This window comes from Leucoraja erinacea, chromosome 12, assembly GCF_028641065.1.
Source record: "Leucoraja erinacea ecotype New England chromosome 12, Leri_hhj_1, whole genome shotgun sequence".
NCBI classification, from domain to species: domain Eukaryota; kingdom Metazoa; phylum Chordata; class Chondrichthyes; order Rajiformes; family Rajidae; genus Leucoraja; species Leucoraja erinaceus.
Genome location: NC_073388.1, coordinates 13,375,154 through 13,393,387, shown reverse-complemented (window position 1 = coordinate 13,393,387; position 18,234 = coordinate 13,375,154). Strand labels below are relative to the sequence as shown.

Below are 18,234 nucleotides of genomic sequence, written 5' to 3'. Positions count from 1 at the left end.
GCTGTTGTGCAATGACAATAAACGTATTTCATTTCATTTCATTTCATTTGAACGCTGGTCTCTGGTGCTTTGAGGCAGCCGTTCTACCAGCTGCGCCACTGTGTCGCCCGGGAAATTGGTTCAAAATACTCAGTTAGGCCAGGTAGTACTTGTACAGAGAGCATTTCATCTCCGCTTCTGCTTCAGAGTTCCATTGAGAGCACTGTCTTCAGGACTCCCTCGTCTACATTTCTGGCCCCATCGACTCTCCCCCCAATTGCATGGTACTTTCCAGTGCAGCCGCACAAGGTGCAACACCTTCCACTTTACCCCTTCCCTTCCCTTCCCACCAAATGGGTCCAAAACATACACTTTGCAGCTATTTGCAATTCGTTAGCATTTCTTCCTATCTAGCAGGTTGCATCCTGTGTTCACACTGTGGCCCTTGATACCTTGGAAAAACCCAGCGCAGATGGGTTGATCACTTAGTGAAGCACTTGCGCCCAGGCCCACTGGACCTGACATTTCAATTCAAAATCCCCATTGTCCACCCTTTTAAAAACTTCTCACACTTTGCATCTTCCACGGGTCAGTCCATCTCATTGATGGCATGGTCTCCACAGAAAGTATTTGTTGCACTTTTGAAGTTGAAATAGAATCAGAAAAACTGCACATATTTTTGTTTTTACATGGTTGCATTAGGGGCCACAACTGCAGGAAAGAAGAAAAAGGCAAGCAGAAACAAAGGGAATAGAATAAGTCTTTCCCAGGCAGGGTACACGAACAATAACTACTGTCCAGAAACTTTTTATCAAACACATGCACATTGTGCTGACAAAGGTGAAATACCAGAATAGATCTTCAAGCCAAATTAGGGAAATCTATGAATAATTCCTCTGTCCAAAACAATGGTCAACAATGCTTCAAAAGAGGAGAGTGGTTGCATTATCAACTCACCGACTCACCGCATTTCAGTTCAAAACATCTCATGAGACTTCAGAAGTTCATAATGGATAGGAGCAGAATTAGGCCATTCAACCCATCAAGTCTACTCCGCCATTAAATTGAGGCTTATCTATCTTTCTCTCCTAACCCCATTCTCCTGCCTTCTCCCCATAGCCGTTGACATCCATACTAATCAAGAATCTATCTATCTCTGCCTTAAATATATCCATTGACGGCCTCCACAGCCTTCTGTGGCAAAGAATTCCACAGCTTCACACCTTCTGACTAAAAAAAAATCCTCTTAATCTCCTTCCTAAAATAATGTCCTTTAATTCTGAGACTATGACCTAGATTCTCCCACTAGTAGAAACATCCTCTCCTCATCCACTCTATCCAGGCCCTTCACTATTTGGTAAGTTTCAAATAGGTCCACCCTCATCTTTCTAAACCCCGGCGTGTAGAGACCATGGTCGTCAAATGCTCATTATATGTTAATCCACATCCCCATCAACTTTAACTATTCGGATTTTCTGTGCTTATTTTTCCACCGATCATGGTTCCAAATTCACAGATCAACTGCACCAGAATCTACTTCTCTGTTTTCATAATTTACACTTAATTGCTCTCTCTTACCCACATCTGTAATAAACTATCCACATTTACATGATTTAGTCATTTCATTATTTTAAAAGGGTCGTAATCTTAGTTTGTGCTTCTCCAACTAAACCGGTTAAGTTGCGCAAGTCTGCTCGGAAAGCCACGGTGCATTAACATACACATCAACCAAACTGACATCTTAGAAACACTTTCAATGCCTTTATATCAATCCCCCTCCACTCCACCCCACACTGTGTGGGAAAATGAAAACTGGATGCAGAATCTTGAACTCAGCCTTGTACATGTATCAAGGAAAGGATGGTACTCCTGCCTTATGTAGCTATTCCAAGAATCCATGAGCTTTCTCAACCGCCTTGTGAACAAGAGTTTGGCGAGCCAAGCACTGTTTCTTTGTCCACCCAGTAGCCTTTAGCACACAAACATGAGTTACTATGCTTTCTATTTCGTTCCAGACATGTTGCACTGAGTTTAGTATATTGTCACATATACTGAGGTGCAGTAAAAGCTTTTATTGCATGATAACCAGTCAGCAGAAAGACAAAACATGCTTACAATCGAGCCATCCACAGTGTATAGAAACATGATAAAGGGAATAACGTTCAGTGCAAGATAAAGCAATATTATGACCGGCAATAGATTGTGAACTCATTTGAACTCATTAATAGTTTAAATCTAATAATTATTTTCACGTAGGTAAACACAGCTACCAACTTTACACTTTTGCATACCTTGATGCAAAATAAATGCTGCACTAACAGACGGATGGATCATTGTTCAGGTGAGATTTTAACCTTGTTCCCATTTTCCCCACTTGCGTTGAAGTTGAAGAATCAATTGCACTATTTAGAAATGGACCACAAAGATTTCCACTGCCTTGGCCAAAATCAATTGCACACCATTGCCACCAAGTCAGATTTTTAATCTTATCACCCACTGTGGGATTTTACAGCATGCAAATTAATTTGTCCTCTTAACCTTGGCTGTAAGCATAACTTATAGAGGGCCTTAAGAAAACCCTTAAAAGGAGCAGAAATTGGGAAGGGGAGAGTAAAATCCAACTCCAAATCACTCACATTTCTTGCTAATTCCTACGTTTGTTTACAGCATGTTAGCAAAAGCACATTTTGTTCTAGGTATTTGTACATCACAGTCCTGATTTGTTCAAAACTTGAACAGGGAATTCTTTAAGCCGAATAAACCTCAAAAACAAAAATCTGATGCATCAAGAATCCAACCAAATCACTCAAAAAGTATCATTGATTTGAATCATTGAAGTTTTAAAACTGACGTGCTTTGCCTTGGTGGACAATCTGTTTTTGCTAACTCGATTCAAATTTAAAGTTAAGAAATATCTTCCCCCAAAAGAAAAACATTTCTTAACATTTTCTGTCAATTCTTTATACCGAGACTAATGTTTCTTTGCTCCTTCCTCACTCCTTCCCAATTTACAGGTTAGGTTTTGTTTAATCAAATCGGTTTTCACATAATTAAATATGAACTTTTTTTTACAATTCAGAGCTGATATGGACAAGCAAGCAGGAAAAACAATTAGTATTGGTTTGCAAATGGCAACAAAGCACACTTTTTGTTTGAGAATGCATACACGAATTTTAGAGCATTATGTTAAATTTCATAGTGTGTTAATTAGTAGCAATTATGCAGCAGGATTTTTTTATATTAAACCTTTGAGGAGAAATAGGCAACTAAATATGAAAAATCAAACCTGATTCTATCGTCTGAAAATCATTGTTACTCTCCGAATCATCCACACAATGAACGACATTTGAAGAGTCCTTCTCCTGATTTCTGTTTGCTGCGTTGAATGCTGGGTCATCATCGTTGTGTGTATCACTGAGGCCGAGAGGCTTCTTATTCACAATGGGGAGAAAATTGGCTGGGCATTGGAGTTCTTCCGTAGGCAATGCTTGCACTTCCACATCTCCAGAACGCGCTTTCTTACAGTGTGTTGTTGATTCTTCATTTACAAGTCCCGGCATCATGCGCTTATCAAAGTTCCTGACAGCCTCACATTCAGTTATCTCTATATCTGCTGAGCGATTCACCAGGTCTTCCACCTGGCTTGTTGGAGAACTGCTGACCCATTCATCCCCTACCGGGACCGTGTCTGGTTCTAACATGGGCGTGCTGGACACAACGTTTGTTGTGGCTTCCTCGACTTTTTCCTTTGGAGAAGCAGGGCATTCTTCTTGGAGGTTTATTGTGCCACCTTCCAAGGAGGTCCTGATCTCGTGCTTGTGACTACTGTCAGAAGGTCCCGGGCTCTCCTTGCAAATGTCCACATCGGCATGTATCGCAGTGGGCAGCATCATGGGTGCTGGGTCACACAAGGCTGCCTCAGCTGCCAACTTCATTAGCTTTTCGTGCATCTCCTTTCTTGCGTTCTCTTTCACTGGGAGAAACTCCTCTTCCACGGGTTTCTCCATCACATCAAGAGAAGCGCTTTGATTATTTTTCGCGATGGGCAAAGATTCGTCCAAACTGGAGTTGCTGGACAACCTTGTGGCTGTGGGTCTTGCCTGTCCTGTGGATTCCAGGACAACGGAATCTTTTGACTGATCATCACTGCTGTGAGTTCTTTGGACAATTGTTTCGGATGCTTTAGCAACCACGGGCACATTTGCTTCTGGGTCTTTATCCCAGTTAGTCCCCGAGGCATCATTCTTCTTCAGTTTGATCGCTGTACTGATTCTCGGAGTGGGAATTGGAGCCAACTTGCTGGTCCTAGCCAACGGCACAATTGTTTCATCTTCCTCAGAGGTAGAAGGACCTGACAGGTTTCCCCCTCGCTCCAACTTAGAAGGGATGCCAGTTGGGGGACTTTCCCTGCTAGGCACATCGGACTCTGATTCAACCTCTGTGGAGAGTTTCATTTTGGTCGGGCTGCTCCTGTGATCTGGTGATCTAACCTTTCTGAACGGAATTTTGGAAGTATCATTGTTTCCGTTACTGGAGTCAACTCCTTTTTCCCAAAAATGCTTCAGGTTTTTAAAATGGCTGGGATCAGTGAGTGCTTCCTCTTCAGGATGCTTATTGCTTAAGGCACTTATGGTGAACATGGTACCTGGACTAAGACCTTTCTCTCCCTCGTCATCTGAGGACGTTGACTGATATTTAGCTATTCTGGTAGCAGGTTGGAAGGCAGCCTTTCCTTGGTCAGTTATTCTATCAGGTCTGTTCTTACCTGGGAACTCTTTACTTGATTGCTTCAGTTCTTCACTAGATGCTTTTGAATTTTCACCTGCTGTTTCTGAAGTATTTTTAAGTCTTGGAATCCGCGATGTTGGTGATAGATCCAGTCTTTCAAGTGGCTGGAGGTCTTCGCTAGCAATGGCTTCAGGGAGTCGTTGCAAACCAACTGCATAAGAAAACAAGGTTCAATTAATGACAAATCCAATCACTGGGGGGGGGGGGGGGGGGGGGGAGGGGCAAGGTTATACTAAAGTGAACTGAGCTAATGATAAAGCCAACATATTATAGTAGCTATTGGTTTATTTCAACACTCGACTGTTGTAGAATTCCCAGAAATCTGGCCCTGCTTCAAATCAAAGCAAAGTTTCACATTCTATCTTTGGGTATTTCCCTAGAGGAAGACGTCGGGCTGTGTGAAAGAAATGATGTTGACATATGTATTTTCTGTATAATCAGATAAAGAATGGTCAGCTATTTCTCAAAAGACATTTGCGTTTTTTAAACCCTTACCCATGCAGGTTAGAGACCAATAGTCCTGCAGCAATGCCTCAGGATCGGTCACTATAAAGCCTTTCCACCCACCTACTCCACTTAGTGCAGCTCCGACAGCACTCGAGAAGCTTAACATCACCCAGAACTACGTACTTCACCAACTATCCAAAGCATTAATTCCCTCCCCCCCACTGGCGTACAGAAGTTGCAGTGCAAGCCTTCATCAGCTAGAGTGCGATCCTGACCTCTCATCCATCTCAAAGGAGACCTTTGGACTATCTTTAATCAGACTTTATCTAGCAGTAAATGTTGTATCCTTTATCCTTTATCTATGCACGATGGACAGCTTGATTGTAATCATGTCATCATTCTTTGACTGGATAGCACACAAACAAAAGCTTTGCTTTAGACTTTAGCAATACAGCTCCTTTGGTCCACTGAGTTTGTGTCCACCATTGATCACCCCATACACTAGCACCATCCTACACCCCAGGGACAATTTTACAATTTACCAAAGCCAATTAACCTACAAACCTGTACACCTTTGGAGTGTGGGAAGAAACCGCAGCCCCCAGAGAAAACCCACATGGTCACTAGGAGAACATACAAACTCCGTACAGATAGCACCCATAATCAGGATCGAACCCGGCTCTCTGGCACTGCAAGGCAGCAACCATACCCCTACACCACCCCTATGTCACTCTACTGTGCCACCCAAACAAGCTTTTCACTGTGCCTCGTAATACATGACAATATAATCAAAACTATCTACAACATGCACTGCAGTTACTATACCAGCCAACACCACCTCCTAAACCTGGGATCTATCTCTACCACCAAAGTTACTCCACCACATTACTCCAACATCATCCAACAAACCTGTGACCTTTATCATCAATGAAGAGGATCGTAGACCCATGGGGGCACTATCGATTGCAGAGTTTAGTTTAGAGATACTGTGGAAACAGGCCCTTCAGCCCACCGGGTGCCTTTTGCACTTTGAGGCAAAAAAAACGTCTTAGTTGGAATGTATCACCCTTTTTTCATCATTAGTGTTTCTAAATCCCAGGATACTATGACTAAAAGACATAGGAGCAGAATTAGGCCATTTGGCCCATCAAGTCTGTATTCTAATTTTCCCTCTCAACCCAATTCTCCTGCCTTCTCCCTGGAACCTTTGATGCCCTTACTAATGAAGAGCATTATCTCTGCTTTAAAAATACCCAATGACTTGGTCTCTTCATCCGTCTGTGGCAATGAATTCCACAGATTCACCACCCTCTGGCTAAAGAAATTCCTCCTCATCTCCATTCTGGTACGCCTATTTATTCTATACCCATCCACTAGCACTATGGATGGATCTTCATTAAGAGAATGGCATCAGTTCAAGATGGTGGCTCATCACTAACATCCCAAAGCCAATTAAAGATGGGGGATAAAGGTTATCCTTGCCACTGATGGCCGCACAGCAAAAGATAAATACATCTTAAATAGTTACAAGCATTCTTGATTAGTACAGGTGTCAGAGGTTATGGGGTTATCAGAGGTTATGAAGGCATGAGAATGGGGTTAGGAGAGAGATAGATCATCCATGATTGAATGGCGGAGTAGACTTGATGGGCTGAATGGCCTAATTCGACTCCTATCACGTATGGCCTTATGATCACACATTACCTGGCTCAGGAGCAAGATCTTCCAGTTTCTCAGCAGATACATTTTCACTTTCCTTCCATCGGTTTTTCCGTTTTGGAATGTGGGTAGCATTCGAGGAACCCATTTTCTTTTTGTCAGCAGTTGCTGAGATCTGGTAGGTTGGTGCGCCTTTATAACGGACCGCCACAGGCTTCTTTGGTTTCTGATTGTCCAGGACATTCTCCAGCACTGGAGACGGTACAGTGGTGGCGGCAAAATGTCCTAGCCCTGCAACAAAAATATGATATTCCATTAGCTTCCACCAAAACCTTCTCAGTTCACAGAATGTGCAATATATTCAATGCAATTTAACTTTCAGTACTGAACCACGGATCTGATTGATTCGACAGTTGAATTGTATCCAGCTTAGAATGGAAACGTCTCCTCTCAACTTCAACTGAAAAGATCTACCTCAATACTAGTTGGTGAATCATACCAGTCTTAGCAGGAACGCAAGATGGCAAACGCATAAGGTCATAAGAGATAGGAGCAGAATCAGGTCATTCGGCCCATCAAGTCTACTGTTCCATTCAATCATGACTGATCTATCTCTCCCTCCTAATCCCATTCTCCTGCCATCTCCCCATAACCCCCGACACCCGTGCTAATCAAGAATCTATCTCTGCTTTACGAATATCTATTGACAGTCTCTCCAGCCGTCTGTGGCAATGAATTCCAGCGATTCACCATCCTCTAACTAAAGAGATTCCTTCTCATCTGCTTCAATTCACTCAATGACGTGGCACGAGTCTCAGAAGAAGTGAAAACCAGAGAGTCAGAAGCAGTCAAGAGGGGGGATAGAAGAACCATGGGGCAGCTCAACTGTGGCCTTTCCAAAACACGGGGTCTGGGGATTAGACAGACCAAACCTTTGCTGTAGAGGGCTGATTTATAGATTTTCAGGTAAGAACACGTGATTCCACTGCATCACCTTTTTTGGTTTAGAGATAGAACGTGGAAACAGGCCCTTCGGCCCATCGAGTCCGAGCGGACCAACAATCCCAGCACACTAAAGCTACCCTACACACTGGGGACAATTTACAATTTTACCAAGCCAATTAGCCTGCAAACCTGTATGTCTTTGGAGTGTGGAAGGAAACCGTAGTACCCGGAGAAAACCCACGCAGGTCGCGGGGAGAACGTCCAAACTCCCTATACACAGCACCCGTAGTCAGGATCGAACGCAGTCTCTAAAGCTGTAATGCATCAGCTCTACCGCTGTGCCACCGTGCTACCCACTGTTTGAGTAAAGCAATGGATGGACAATAAACGCATATCGAAATGGTGAGAGGTGAGGTGAGGCCACACTTGGATTATAGTCTTCAGTGTTGGTCATCATGCTACAGGAAATTAAGCTGGAAAGGGCACAGAAAAGATTTACAGGGATGTTGCCAGGCAGGGTTGCAAACTTTCTCACTCCCAAATAAGGTCAAAATACGGGACAAATTCCCTATGGCAATTCGTTGACCGACTCGGCCGTGGTTGGGTGAATGATGAGTTGGCCCGGGTGCTGGACCGCACACAAAGCCCAGTCGGTTGGCCAGCTGAGGGGTTTTGGCCCAGGCACGCGACATTGTGCGCAAAGTCCGGCACCCCATCCAACTCACGAACCGATGATCGGCCATGAGAAGGAGGGGTGGTGGTGTCAGCGGTAAGCAAGGTCAGACAGCTGGCCGGTTGATGACTGACGGGGCCACGGGTGAGGCGCTGCTGCTGCACTCCATGGGCTGCACTACGTCGGGACGGGTGAGACGGGGCCGGGCGCTGCGCTCCAACCCGACAGTCCCCTCGACCCTAGTAGTGGCAGTCAAATACGGGACAAGGGCAGTCCCGTACAGGATGTCCCGGCTAATACGGGACAGATGGCAACCATATTGCCAGAACTCAAGGCCCTGGCTATAGGGTTGAGCAGGCTGGGACTTTATTCCTTGGAGTGCAACAGTCTGAGAGCTGATCAAATAGAGGAATATCAAACAAAGAGGGGAATAAATAGGGTGAATTCATACAGTCTTTTTTCCCAGGGTAATGGAATCAAGAAGTTGGGGGTATAGATTTAAGGGGAAAGATTTAATAGGAACTTGAGGGGAAACTTTCTCACACAGAGGATGAGCTGCCAGAGGAAGTAGTTGAGGCAGGTACAATACATTTAAAAGATACTTGGACAGGTGCATGAATAGGAATGGTAGAGGAATATGGGCCAAAAGCGGGTAAATGGAACTAGCTTAGATGGGACATCTTGGTCGGCATGGGCCGAAGGGCCTGTTTCCATGCTGTATGACTCAATGATTCAAGTCTCCTGCCTCAAAAATTGGCAATAAAACACATGCTCGGGAACTTCGAGTGCTAGAAAGATATCAGAACTAGAAAGACACTCACCGTTCAGGTCACTGTGTTCCGATTCTTCTGGAACCTTCCGCGCTTCTTCTGTGAACTCTAAATGGTTCTGCGCTCTGGGAATCCGGGTGTTGCTACCTACTGAAGCGGAGGCCGGGCCCCTGCTCTCATTAGTACGCAGGTTGGCTTGGGTCACGCCAGGCTGGGTGTGAACTCTGACTGGTTTGGCTGGCCTGGAATCTGTAGGAGTCCCGTCATGACCTGTGATAGGGAAATCAGTAACTCAATCCAACCAGCAGTCCACTTGTAAAACAGTCTCAGATTCCCAGAACATACATTCTAATTTTAAATAATTTTTTTTCAAGAGGCAATAAATCCCCCAGATATTTTGGAAAAATATCAGAAGTAGTTCGAATGCAAAATTTCGGACTCAGTTTTATTTTCTCCATATTATAGGAGTGGAGCACTACCAAGATATGCAGTTGCTTTTCATTTCTATAATTTCCACGTTCTCTCCCCGACCCCTTGCACTAAGCTCCTGGGAAGATGTGCTGAGAGAGTTGTAAAGTGCCTTGGGCCATTTAGTGTGCTTGGTCATTTTAGTACCACTCTGGTTCCAGTTTCATCCTGAGGTATCGGGAGCACGTGTGTGCCAAATGGCATTGTGTGGTGCACTAACCCCAGACTTGATCGTGGGACTGTTTCTGCAAAATTTATTGACACAACTGAAAGGCATTCTCAAAGACTGTAGCTGGATCTTGGGCAATGGTTAGAGATCAGAGGGGTGAGCTGTCAGAGAACTGGAACCAGAGTTAATAGAGACCAACTATTGGGGTGGCTGTGAATTAGATACGAGAATTTATACAGCGAAAAAACTTTTACCAAAAGCAGTAAAGTTTTTAAGAAAGAAGGAAAGGGGGGGGGGGGGGGGGGGGGTGAATTGGATATAGATGCAATGAAGATGAGGAGATGTTCTGTGCAATGGAGGACTTTGGACAAGAAATTAGATAACATTTTGCCGTTTATTTCAGTGCTGTGAGGCATTCGCCACTTGGTGGTGCAGCAGTAGAGTTGCTGCCATACAGCGTTTGCGGCACCAGAGACCCAGGTTCGAACCCGACTACGGGTGCTGTCTGTACAGAATTTGACGTTCTTCCCGTGACTGCGCCTCCAGTAAAGGTGCATCCATCTTGGTCGGTCTCTCTAGTGTGGGCCCCATCCTTGCTCACTCAAGTTCAAGGTGTCCACTTTTAAAAACATTCTGGTCAGAAATGGTTTTACTATCCATCAATAAATCCATAACAGCAAAGTTTCAGTATCTGAACTGGAGCTATAACTAATTCTACATCAGAAAGGCACCAAGATACACATGCAGATTAAGCCCACTCAAAATTAATGATAATTTATAGCATATTATTTGGATTGATTAGTGTTGCTTAATTTATTTTGTGAAGTAATTCAATTTATTAAAGTTTGAAGCAATGGATACATCAGTAGACTGTGCTATGGATTCAGTAATTATGGAGTAGCTCAAAGTAACACTTATAGCTACTCACCACTTAAGTGGGCCTGCTCTAAGGTATTGCCATTTGGAGATGCTGGTTCCCCAGTTCTGCACAACTCTTCTGAAGTACCCACAGAATTGATTCTCCTTGGTATTCGAGAAACATTGGAAGTGGATTTTATCGGTAATTGGGTGGAGATGTCCGAACTGCTGCGTGACCGGTAGATTTGTGGATGCTGAACACTTATAGTCTTGTTTTGCCTCTGCCTTTCAGAAATAGGCTCAGATATCGTAGCGGAGACATTAGGTTCTGCGAAATCTCTTTGCTGGCCTGCAACATTTCGAAAAGTTATCAAAACTTAAAAGATTTATCCCAAGATGAGGTGACGTGACCTTGATTTAAAATAGGTCACGTTCAGATTGCCAAAAAGGCTCTTCATTGTCTTAATCAATCCACATTTAAAGAGTTACCCAATATGATTATAATGGAACAATATTCATGTAAGGTGGAACACCTTGCCCCTATACACTATTCTGTTTAAGAAGGAACTGCAGATGCTGGAGAATCGAAGGTACACAAACAAGCTGGAGAAACTCAGCGGGTGCAGCAGCATCTATGGAGCGAAGGAAATAGGCAACGTTTCGGAAGAAGGGTTTCGGCCCGAAACGTTGCCTATTTCCTTACACTATTCTGTTAGTGTTTTCTCAATTCCATTCAATTTTCCTTGATTCCTACCTCTTTAAACTCACATCTAACAAGATTCAATTGATCCCAAGGGACAAATCAGATGGCAAAACCAAACACATGTGGATCAATTCTGAAGGGGAGTTCAGGCTAGGTTGATTGCATTTGGTGAGGAAGCAAAAGGAACGCAGAACAGGGAGGAGGAAGAATCACTGAATCACATAATTTACTAGTTAAAAAAACACTGGCAGAATGAGGGGTAGAGAATGAATCCTTCAATAATGAATCCATACATTAACCATAGAGCCCATTTTGATGGAGCAGTAACCTATAACATGATCTCAATCTCCCTCTGTATAGATGCTGCCTGATTTGTTGGGCTTCTTGCTTTCTTTCTGGCAGGCAGTCAATTGTGACAGTTGTTGCGATTGGCCACCCAGCCTGTTTGGTGGCATCACAACTGCAAGGGTTAAGCAACGACTGGCTCCAACAGACGTTAAAAAGAGGAAGGCCTCACCGCAGACATTCCTCGATCTTTGTGGGGAGTTTATTTAACATCAGTGGGAAGCACGATCACTTCCCCGCTGACCACAAATCACCTTTGGCACCTCGCGTAAATCAAAAAGCGCGCAGGTCAAACGTGTGCCAGGCATCGGATGCGGCGATGATCCCAGTAGAAATAAATCATATCAGACAACATTGTAAAGCTCACCCTTCCATCTGTGCAATCCTTTAACTGAAATGCCTGATGCTAACTCTAACTATCTGAGCATAAAACTGAGAAAATTACCCATTTGTGCCCCGTAATTGGATAGATCTATCCCAGCTAATCCTCAGAAACTTTCGTAAGGATCTTCTAATGGTATTGTTCCAGGACTCTCAGGTGCCAGCTGTAGGTGGTCCATAAGTCGGCTCCATACAACATGGTGGAGAGGACAACGGCTCTTTTGTTTGAGCCTTTAGGTCTCGGTCTTCAAAGACTCTTTTCCTGAGTCTGGCGTAGGCTCCACTGGCACAACTGAGGCGATGGTTGACCTTAGAGTCTATGTCAGCTTTGAGCAATTGAGGGAAGAATGCTGCCAAGGTTGGGGGAAGTGTGGTTTCGTCCACTTTCATAGTGGGCTGGGTAGACGGCTGGTTGGGTAAAGGTTGATGTAGGACCTGGGTCTTCTTGATATTTAAGGCTAGAAACATAAAAACATAGAAAATAGGTGCAGGAGTAGGCCATTCAGCCCTTCTAGCCTGCACCGCCATTCAATATGTTCATGGCTGATCATCCAACTCAAGGCCCATGGCTCTGTATGCCTTGGCAAAGGCATTCAGGATGCCCTGGAGGTCTTCTGCAGAATGTGTTACAATGGTGCAGTCGTCCGCGTACTGAAGCACCATGATGGCGGTGTTACTGACTTTGCTCTTGGCCTTCAACCTGTTAAGTTTGAAGAGCCCACCATCAGTTCTGTAGAGGATTGAGATTCCCTGTGGCAGCTCTTCACCAATAAGGTGAAGTATGGCAGCAATGAAGATGACAAACAGGGTGGGTGTGATGATGCCTCCCCATTTGACCCCCGTTTCCACAGTGAAGGGCTCGGACTCAGAGCCGCAGTTGCTGAGCACTGTGACTGACATGCCTTCATGTAGAAGCCTCAATATTCTGATGTATATATGGCCTTATTAGTTACCTTATATATTGCCTTATTAGTTACCATTATACAGCCGTCAGTGAAGCAGCAACTATATAGTTTCAACCTTGATGTATCCCAAAGCAACATGAATCTATAGGAAATCTGATAGCAGAATGAACGGATAAGCAATTAATCTGCATCTGTAAAGACTGCTCTGACGCTTCTATTATACAATGCCAAACAAAGTTGTCCAACCATTAGATTTGAATTCTTTCTGCATGAATAGGCATTTAATGGAAAGCAAGATACTATTGGCCAGAGTAGGTGAATTGAGGACCGGAGAACATAGGATTAAGGTGAAGGGTAAAAGATTTAATAGGAATCTGGGGGGCAACGTTTTCACACAAAGGGCGGTGGGTGTATGGAACAAGCTGCCAGAGGAGGTGGTTGAAGCAGGGACTATTCCAGCATTCAAGAAACAGTTAGACAGGTACGTGGATAGGAAAAGTTTAGAGGGATATGGACCAGACGCGGGCAGGTGGGACTAGTTTAGCTTGGACATGTTGGCCGGTGTGGGTAATATGGCTGGATGAAGGGGAGAAAGTGGAGCCTTGTTGGATGGCATAAGTGGTGTGGTAGAACAGTTGGACTCAATGACCAATTTCTCTGCTATAAATTATACGTAACTGCACACATCATGGGTAATGCGACTGGCAGGACTCTCTGGTGTGAATTAACCTACACATACAATATACTGTCCTTCACAATATACATATCTACCCTTTTTGAGTGTTTCGGGGGTAACTTGTATAGTACTTGAATCATCGCTGCTGCTTTCCGAAGTATTGCTTTGTGACGTGCTCTATGGAACAAAGAGAAAACAAGCGTCAAATTCAGGCTCCACGTTACAGTATACATAGAAATTAGGTGCAGGATTAGGCCATTCGGCCCTTCGAGCCTGCACCGCCATTCAATATGATCATGGCTGATTATCCAACTCAGTATCCCGTACCTGCCTTCTCTCCATACCCTCTGATCCCCTTAGCCACAAGGGCCACATCTAACTCCCTCTTAAATATGAAATATCTCAATGAACTGGCCTCGACTACCCTCTGTGGCAGAGAGTTCCAGAGATTCACCACTCTCTGTGTGAAAAAAGTTCCTCATCTCAGTTTTAAAGGATTTCCCCCTTATCCTTAAGCTGTGACCCCTTGTCCTGGACTTCCCCAACATCGGGAGCAATCTTCCAACCCCTTAAGAATTTTGTAAGTTTCTATAAGATCCCCTCTCAATCTCCTAAATTCTAGAGCGTATATAAACCAAGTCTATCCAGTCTTTCTTCATAAGACAGTCCTGACATCCCAGGAATCAGTCTGGTGAACCGTCTCTGCACTCCCTCTATGGCAATAATGTCCTTCCTCAGATTTGGAGACCAAAACTGTACGCAATACTCCAGGTGTGGTCTCACCAAGACCCTGTACAACTGCAGTAGAACCTCCCTGCTCCTATACTCAAATCATTTTGCTATGATGCACACATAACCCACATGACAAGGAAGAGGAGTTGTGTATTTGGAAACAGGACTGTATGACTATTTTTGTAATGCAAAGCTGCATCATCTGTGCAGAAATGAATGTTGACATTTCTTTTTTAATTTGCTTTTTTTTCACGTAAATTCCATAAGAGGTCATTTTATTCCATATCCATGGTTTCTCCTTGGATTCTGAAAATTCTGAACTATTGATATAAGGAGCAGCCATTTGAATTACTACAAAAGTAACAGACTGAAAGAGTTACGTCCCTGGGTGATGAAGCAATGGTCTGGGTACCACAATTGATCCATTTCCCTGGCAAATGCAAGGAACTGCAGATTTCCAAAAAACAACACAATGTGTTGCAGTAACTCAGTGGGTTAGGCAGCAGCCCCGGGGAACATGAATAGATGATATTTTGGGTCAGGAACCTGCTTCAGACTGATCATCAGGTAGAGGGAAGAAAGCTGGAATTAGAGGAGGGGCAGATAACATGGTGAACACAGGCAGGGGAGGGGTTTGATAAGCAGATGGTCAGACAAAACCTAGAGATGAAAAAAGGATTGAAGAGTTCAGAATTGTGAAGTCAAAGTTAGGAATTAAGGTGAAGGGGAGGGGAGATATAGGTGCGAGTCCGGATGGGGAACAGGGAAGATAGATAGATAGATAGATAGATAGATAGATAGATAGATAGATCCTTTATTGTCATTCAGACCTTTCGGTCTGAACGAAATTATGTTGCCTGCAGTCATACACAGAATCAATAATAACAAAACATACAATAAACACAAATTAAACACCCACCACAGTGAGTTCACCAAGCACATCCTCACTGTGATGGAGGCAAAGTCTTAGTCTTTGGGAGGAGAAAGGGAAAATCAAAAATAGTGATATCTATGCAAGTTTGCTATTAGAATGGAAGATCATTTGCAAATTACACTGCTGAATCATTACACACCAGCAACATCATATTTACCTGAGCTTCTTGGTGGAATGTTGACCATGGTTTAATTTGTTGTTTTGCTGTGATTTTTTCTCCCTCCCCTGGAGATTCTTCAGTTGTTTCCTCAGTTGAAACGCTAATAAAAAATAAACAAACGCATATATTTATCCCTTATGTGGTGATGTGGTATATACAATTATGAGAGACATAGATTGGGTAAATAGGGGGGGAGAGAGAGGGGGGGAGAGGGAGAGGGGGGTGAGAGGGATGGGGGGGAGGGGGGGGGGAGAGAGAGAGGAGGAGGGAGGGGAGAGGACGGGGAGAGAGGGGGAGAGAGAGGGGAGGGGGAGAGAGGGGGAGAGGGAGGGGGAGGAGGGAGGGGAGAGAGGGGGGGGGGGGGGGAGAGAGGGGGAGGGAGAGATGGGGGAGAGAGGGGGCGAGAGAGGGGGAGAGAGGAGAGGGGAGGGGAGGGAGAGAGAGAGGGGGAGAGAGGGGGTGGGAGGGAGAGAGGGGGGGAGAGAGAGGGGGGGAGAGAGAGGGGGGGAGAGAGAGGGGGGGGAGAGAGGGAGGGGGGGTGAGAGGAGGGGGGGGGGAGGGGAGAGGGGGGGGAGAGAGGGGGGGGGGGGAGAGGGGGGGAGGGAGAGGGGGGGGGAGAGAGGGGGGAGGGAGAGAGAGGGGGGGAGAGAGGAGGGGGGGAGAGGGGGGGGGGAGAGAGAGGAGGGGCAGGGTGACTTTTGAACAATGGGGGGAGGAAGGAGGGGTGGGAGGTGACGTCAGTCGCAGCGCGAGCAGACGGCAGGAAGATCCATTGTCACGTCATCAGAAAAAAAAAAAAAAAAAACAACAAAAACAGGCGTTTTGAATAGAAAGTTGGATCGGATTTGTGAACATTTGTATTAATTACTCAAGAAATAAAGCAGGACATTTTCAGGTAAACCGATTTTTGACTCCAGGGGGTAAGTCTCTACCGGAATTTGTAAAAATGTTCCCGTCAGCGCGCCGTTTGTTCAAATAGATGTGATCACACACACACACACACACACACACACGCACACACACACACACACACACACACACACAGAGACACACACACACAGACAGACAGACACACACACACACACACACACAAACACACACACACACACACAGACAGACAGACACACACACACACACACACACAGACACACAGACAGACAGACAGACACACACACACACGATCAGAGTGTTATAGTTATATAAGGATGTGCAGGGTAAAACAAGGTGCTGTGGGTGCCTGGAACGCGCTGCCAGGGGTGGTGGTGGAAGCAGATACGAGAATGACATTGACGAGGCTTTTAGATAGGCACGCAGACATGCTGGAGATGGAGGGTTGGGGATCACGTGCAGGCAAAGGAGATTAATTTAACGGCATCATGTTTGGCATGGTTATTGTGGGCCGAAGGTCCTGTTCCTGTGCTGTAATGGCACTTACTGTTACTCAATGCTCGCTTCCCCTACAACCAGGAACCTCCTGAAGCATTAAATCACCTTATTGTAGAAGCGTAGAAAGAGGTCTTATTTTGTTCTCAAGCTCCCCAGTATTTCTTAAATTGACAATTCTTTAAAACCAAATTAGGTTCCAAAAATATTCCTGCAAAGGAACACATCCTTTCCCAGGTTTTGACAAAAGAGTGCCGACACCCAAAGTTTCTTCCCCTTTAAATTCCTTTCTAAACGTAAAGAGCACAAAATAAAAAATAGCTACTTAAAAAAAAAAAAACTTGAAAGTTCCCCATTATTAAGGGAAACCTAACAAAGGAGCTCTGGGTTCTGCAGAAGGTCAACATGTAGGTAGAAAACTGGGCGAAACCAAATAACTGGTAATTGACTCAAGGAAAACAAGCTTATTGGCTTTTAAATTGCGTCACGAGAAGCTAGCTGTGATAATTGCCCTTAAATATTGACAGAGGCCGTGTTATCAAGGCTGTGCATGTGTACCAAGGAGTGCTATGATCCGGGGTTATGTCCGCGCCCGGCTGGTGTTAGAGAGGGACTATACGCTGTCCACGGGCGCCTTGGGGGATTTCCAGGACCGCTGGGGGAGGGGGTTGACTGTATCCTTGACAAGGAGTGTAAGACCGTTGATTAAGAGTTAATCTTTTATTGTGTATAAAGGTAGTGGGTTCTGTTTTGTTTTTGACTGTACCGTATATATTATTTTAATATTTGAATTTTTGATTTTCAAGAAAGGAGTGCTATGAACAGCCTGTGTTGGTAAAATTACCTTCGCTCCCTTTAGCTCAGCAGGAATTGTCCATCAATGGAACAGCACATGACACAAATGTTAGCGATCAACAGAAATTTATCAGGATCCTCAAAAAAGGTACATATTTAATAGAAGCTATAAAATGGACTATGATAACCGCTGGTGCTTGCTAGTACAATGGAAGATCATTTACTAATGAATCATTATACTCCAGCACTATCTTGTCTGCCTGAGTCATAGTTACACAGCATGGAAACAGGCCCTTTGGTCTAACTTGTCCACACTGACCAACTCTTCACTAGTCCCGTTTGGCCCATGTCCTTCTAAACCTATCCTATCCAGGTATCTGTCTAAATGTTTCGATAGCAACTTCTTGTCCCAATATTGACTTTAGTTCAATTTGTTGCATTGCTGTGACTTTTTTCTACCTCGT

The 18,234-nt window shown here is 44.5% G+C and overlaps 1 protein-coding gene across 5 annotated transcripts in view; it reads right to left on the bottom strand.

Moving 5' to 3' along the window:
- Nucleotides 1–3,025: 3,025 nt before the first annotated feature.
- LOC129702074 (nucleolar protein dao-5-like) overlaps nt 3,026–18,234 on the bottom strand; it is a 50,742-nt gene continuing 35,533 nt past the window's right edge. For 4 of the 5 annotated variants that reach the window (XM_055643616.1, XM_055643613.1, XM_055643614.1 and 1 more), the window contains 6 exons: nt 15,590–15,692; nt 13,862–13,943; nt 10,827–11,105; nt 9,313–9,531; nt 6,919–7,164; nt 3,026–4,918 (listed from right to left, as the gene is read on the bottom strand). In XM_055643616.1, the coding sequence (XP_055499591.1) occupies nt 3,246–4,918; nt 6,919–7,164; nt 9,313–9,531; nt 10,827–11,105; nt 13,862–13,943; nt 15,590–15,692 (2,602 nt within the window). In that variant the 3' untranslated portion in view covers nt 3,026–3,245. The remainder of the gene's footprint in view (nt 4,919–6,918; nt 7,165–9,312; nt 9,532–10,826; nt 11,106–13,861; nt 13,944–15,589; nt 15,693–18,234) is intronic. The other variant, XM_055643618.1, reaches the window with a different exon arrangement.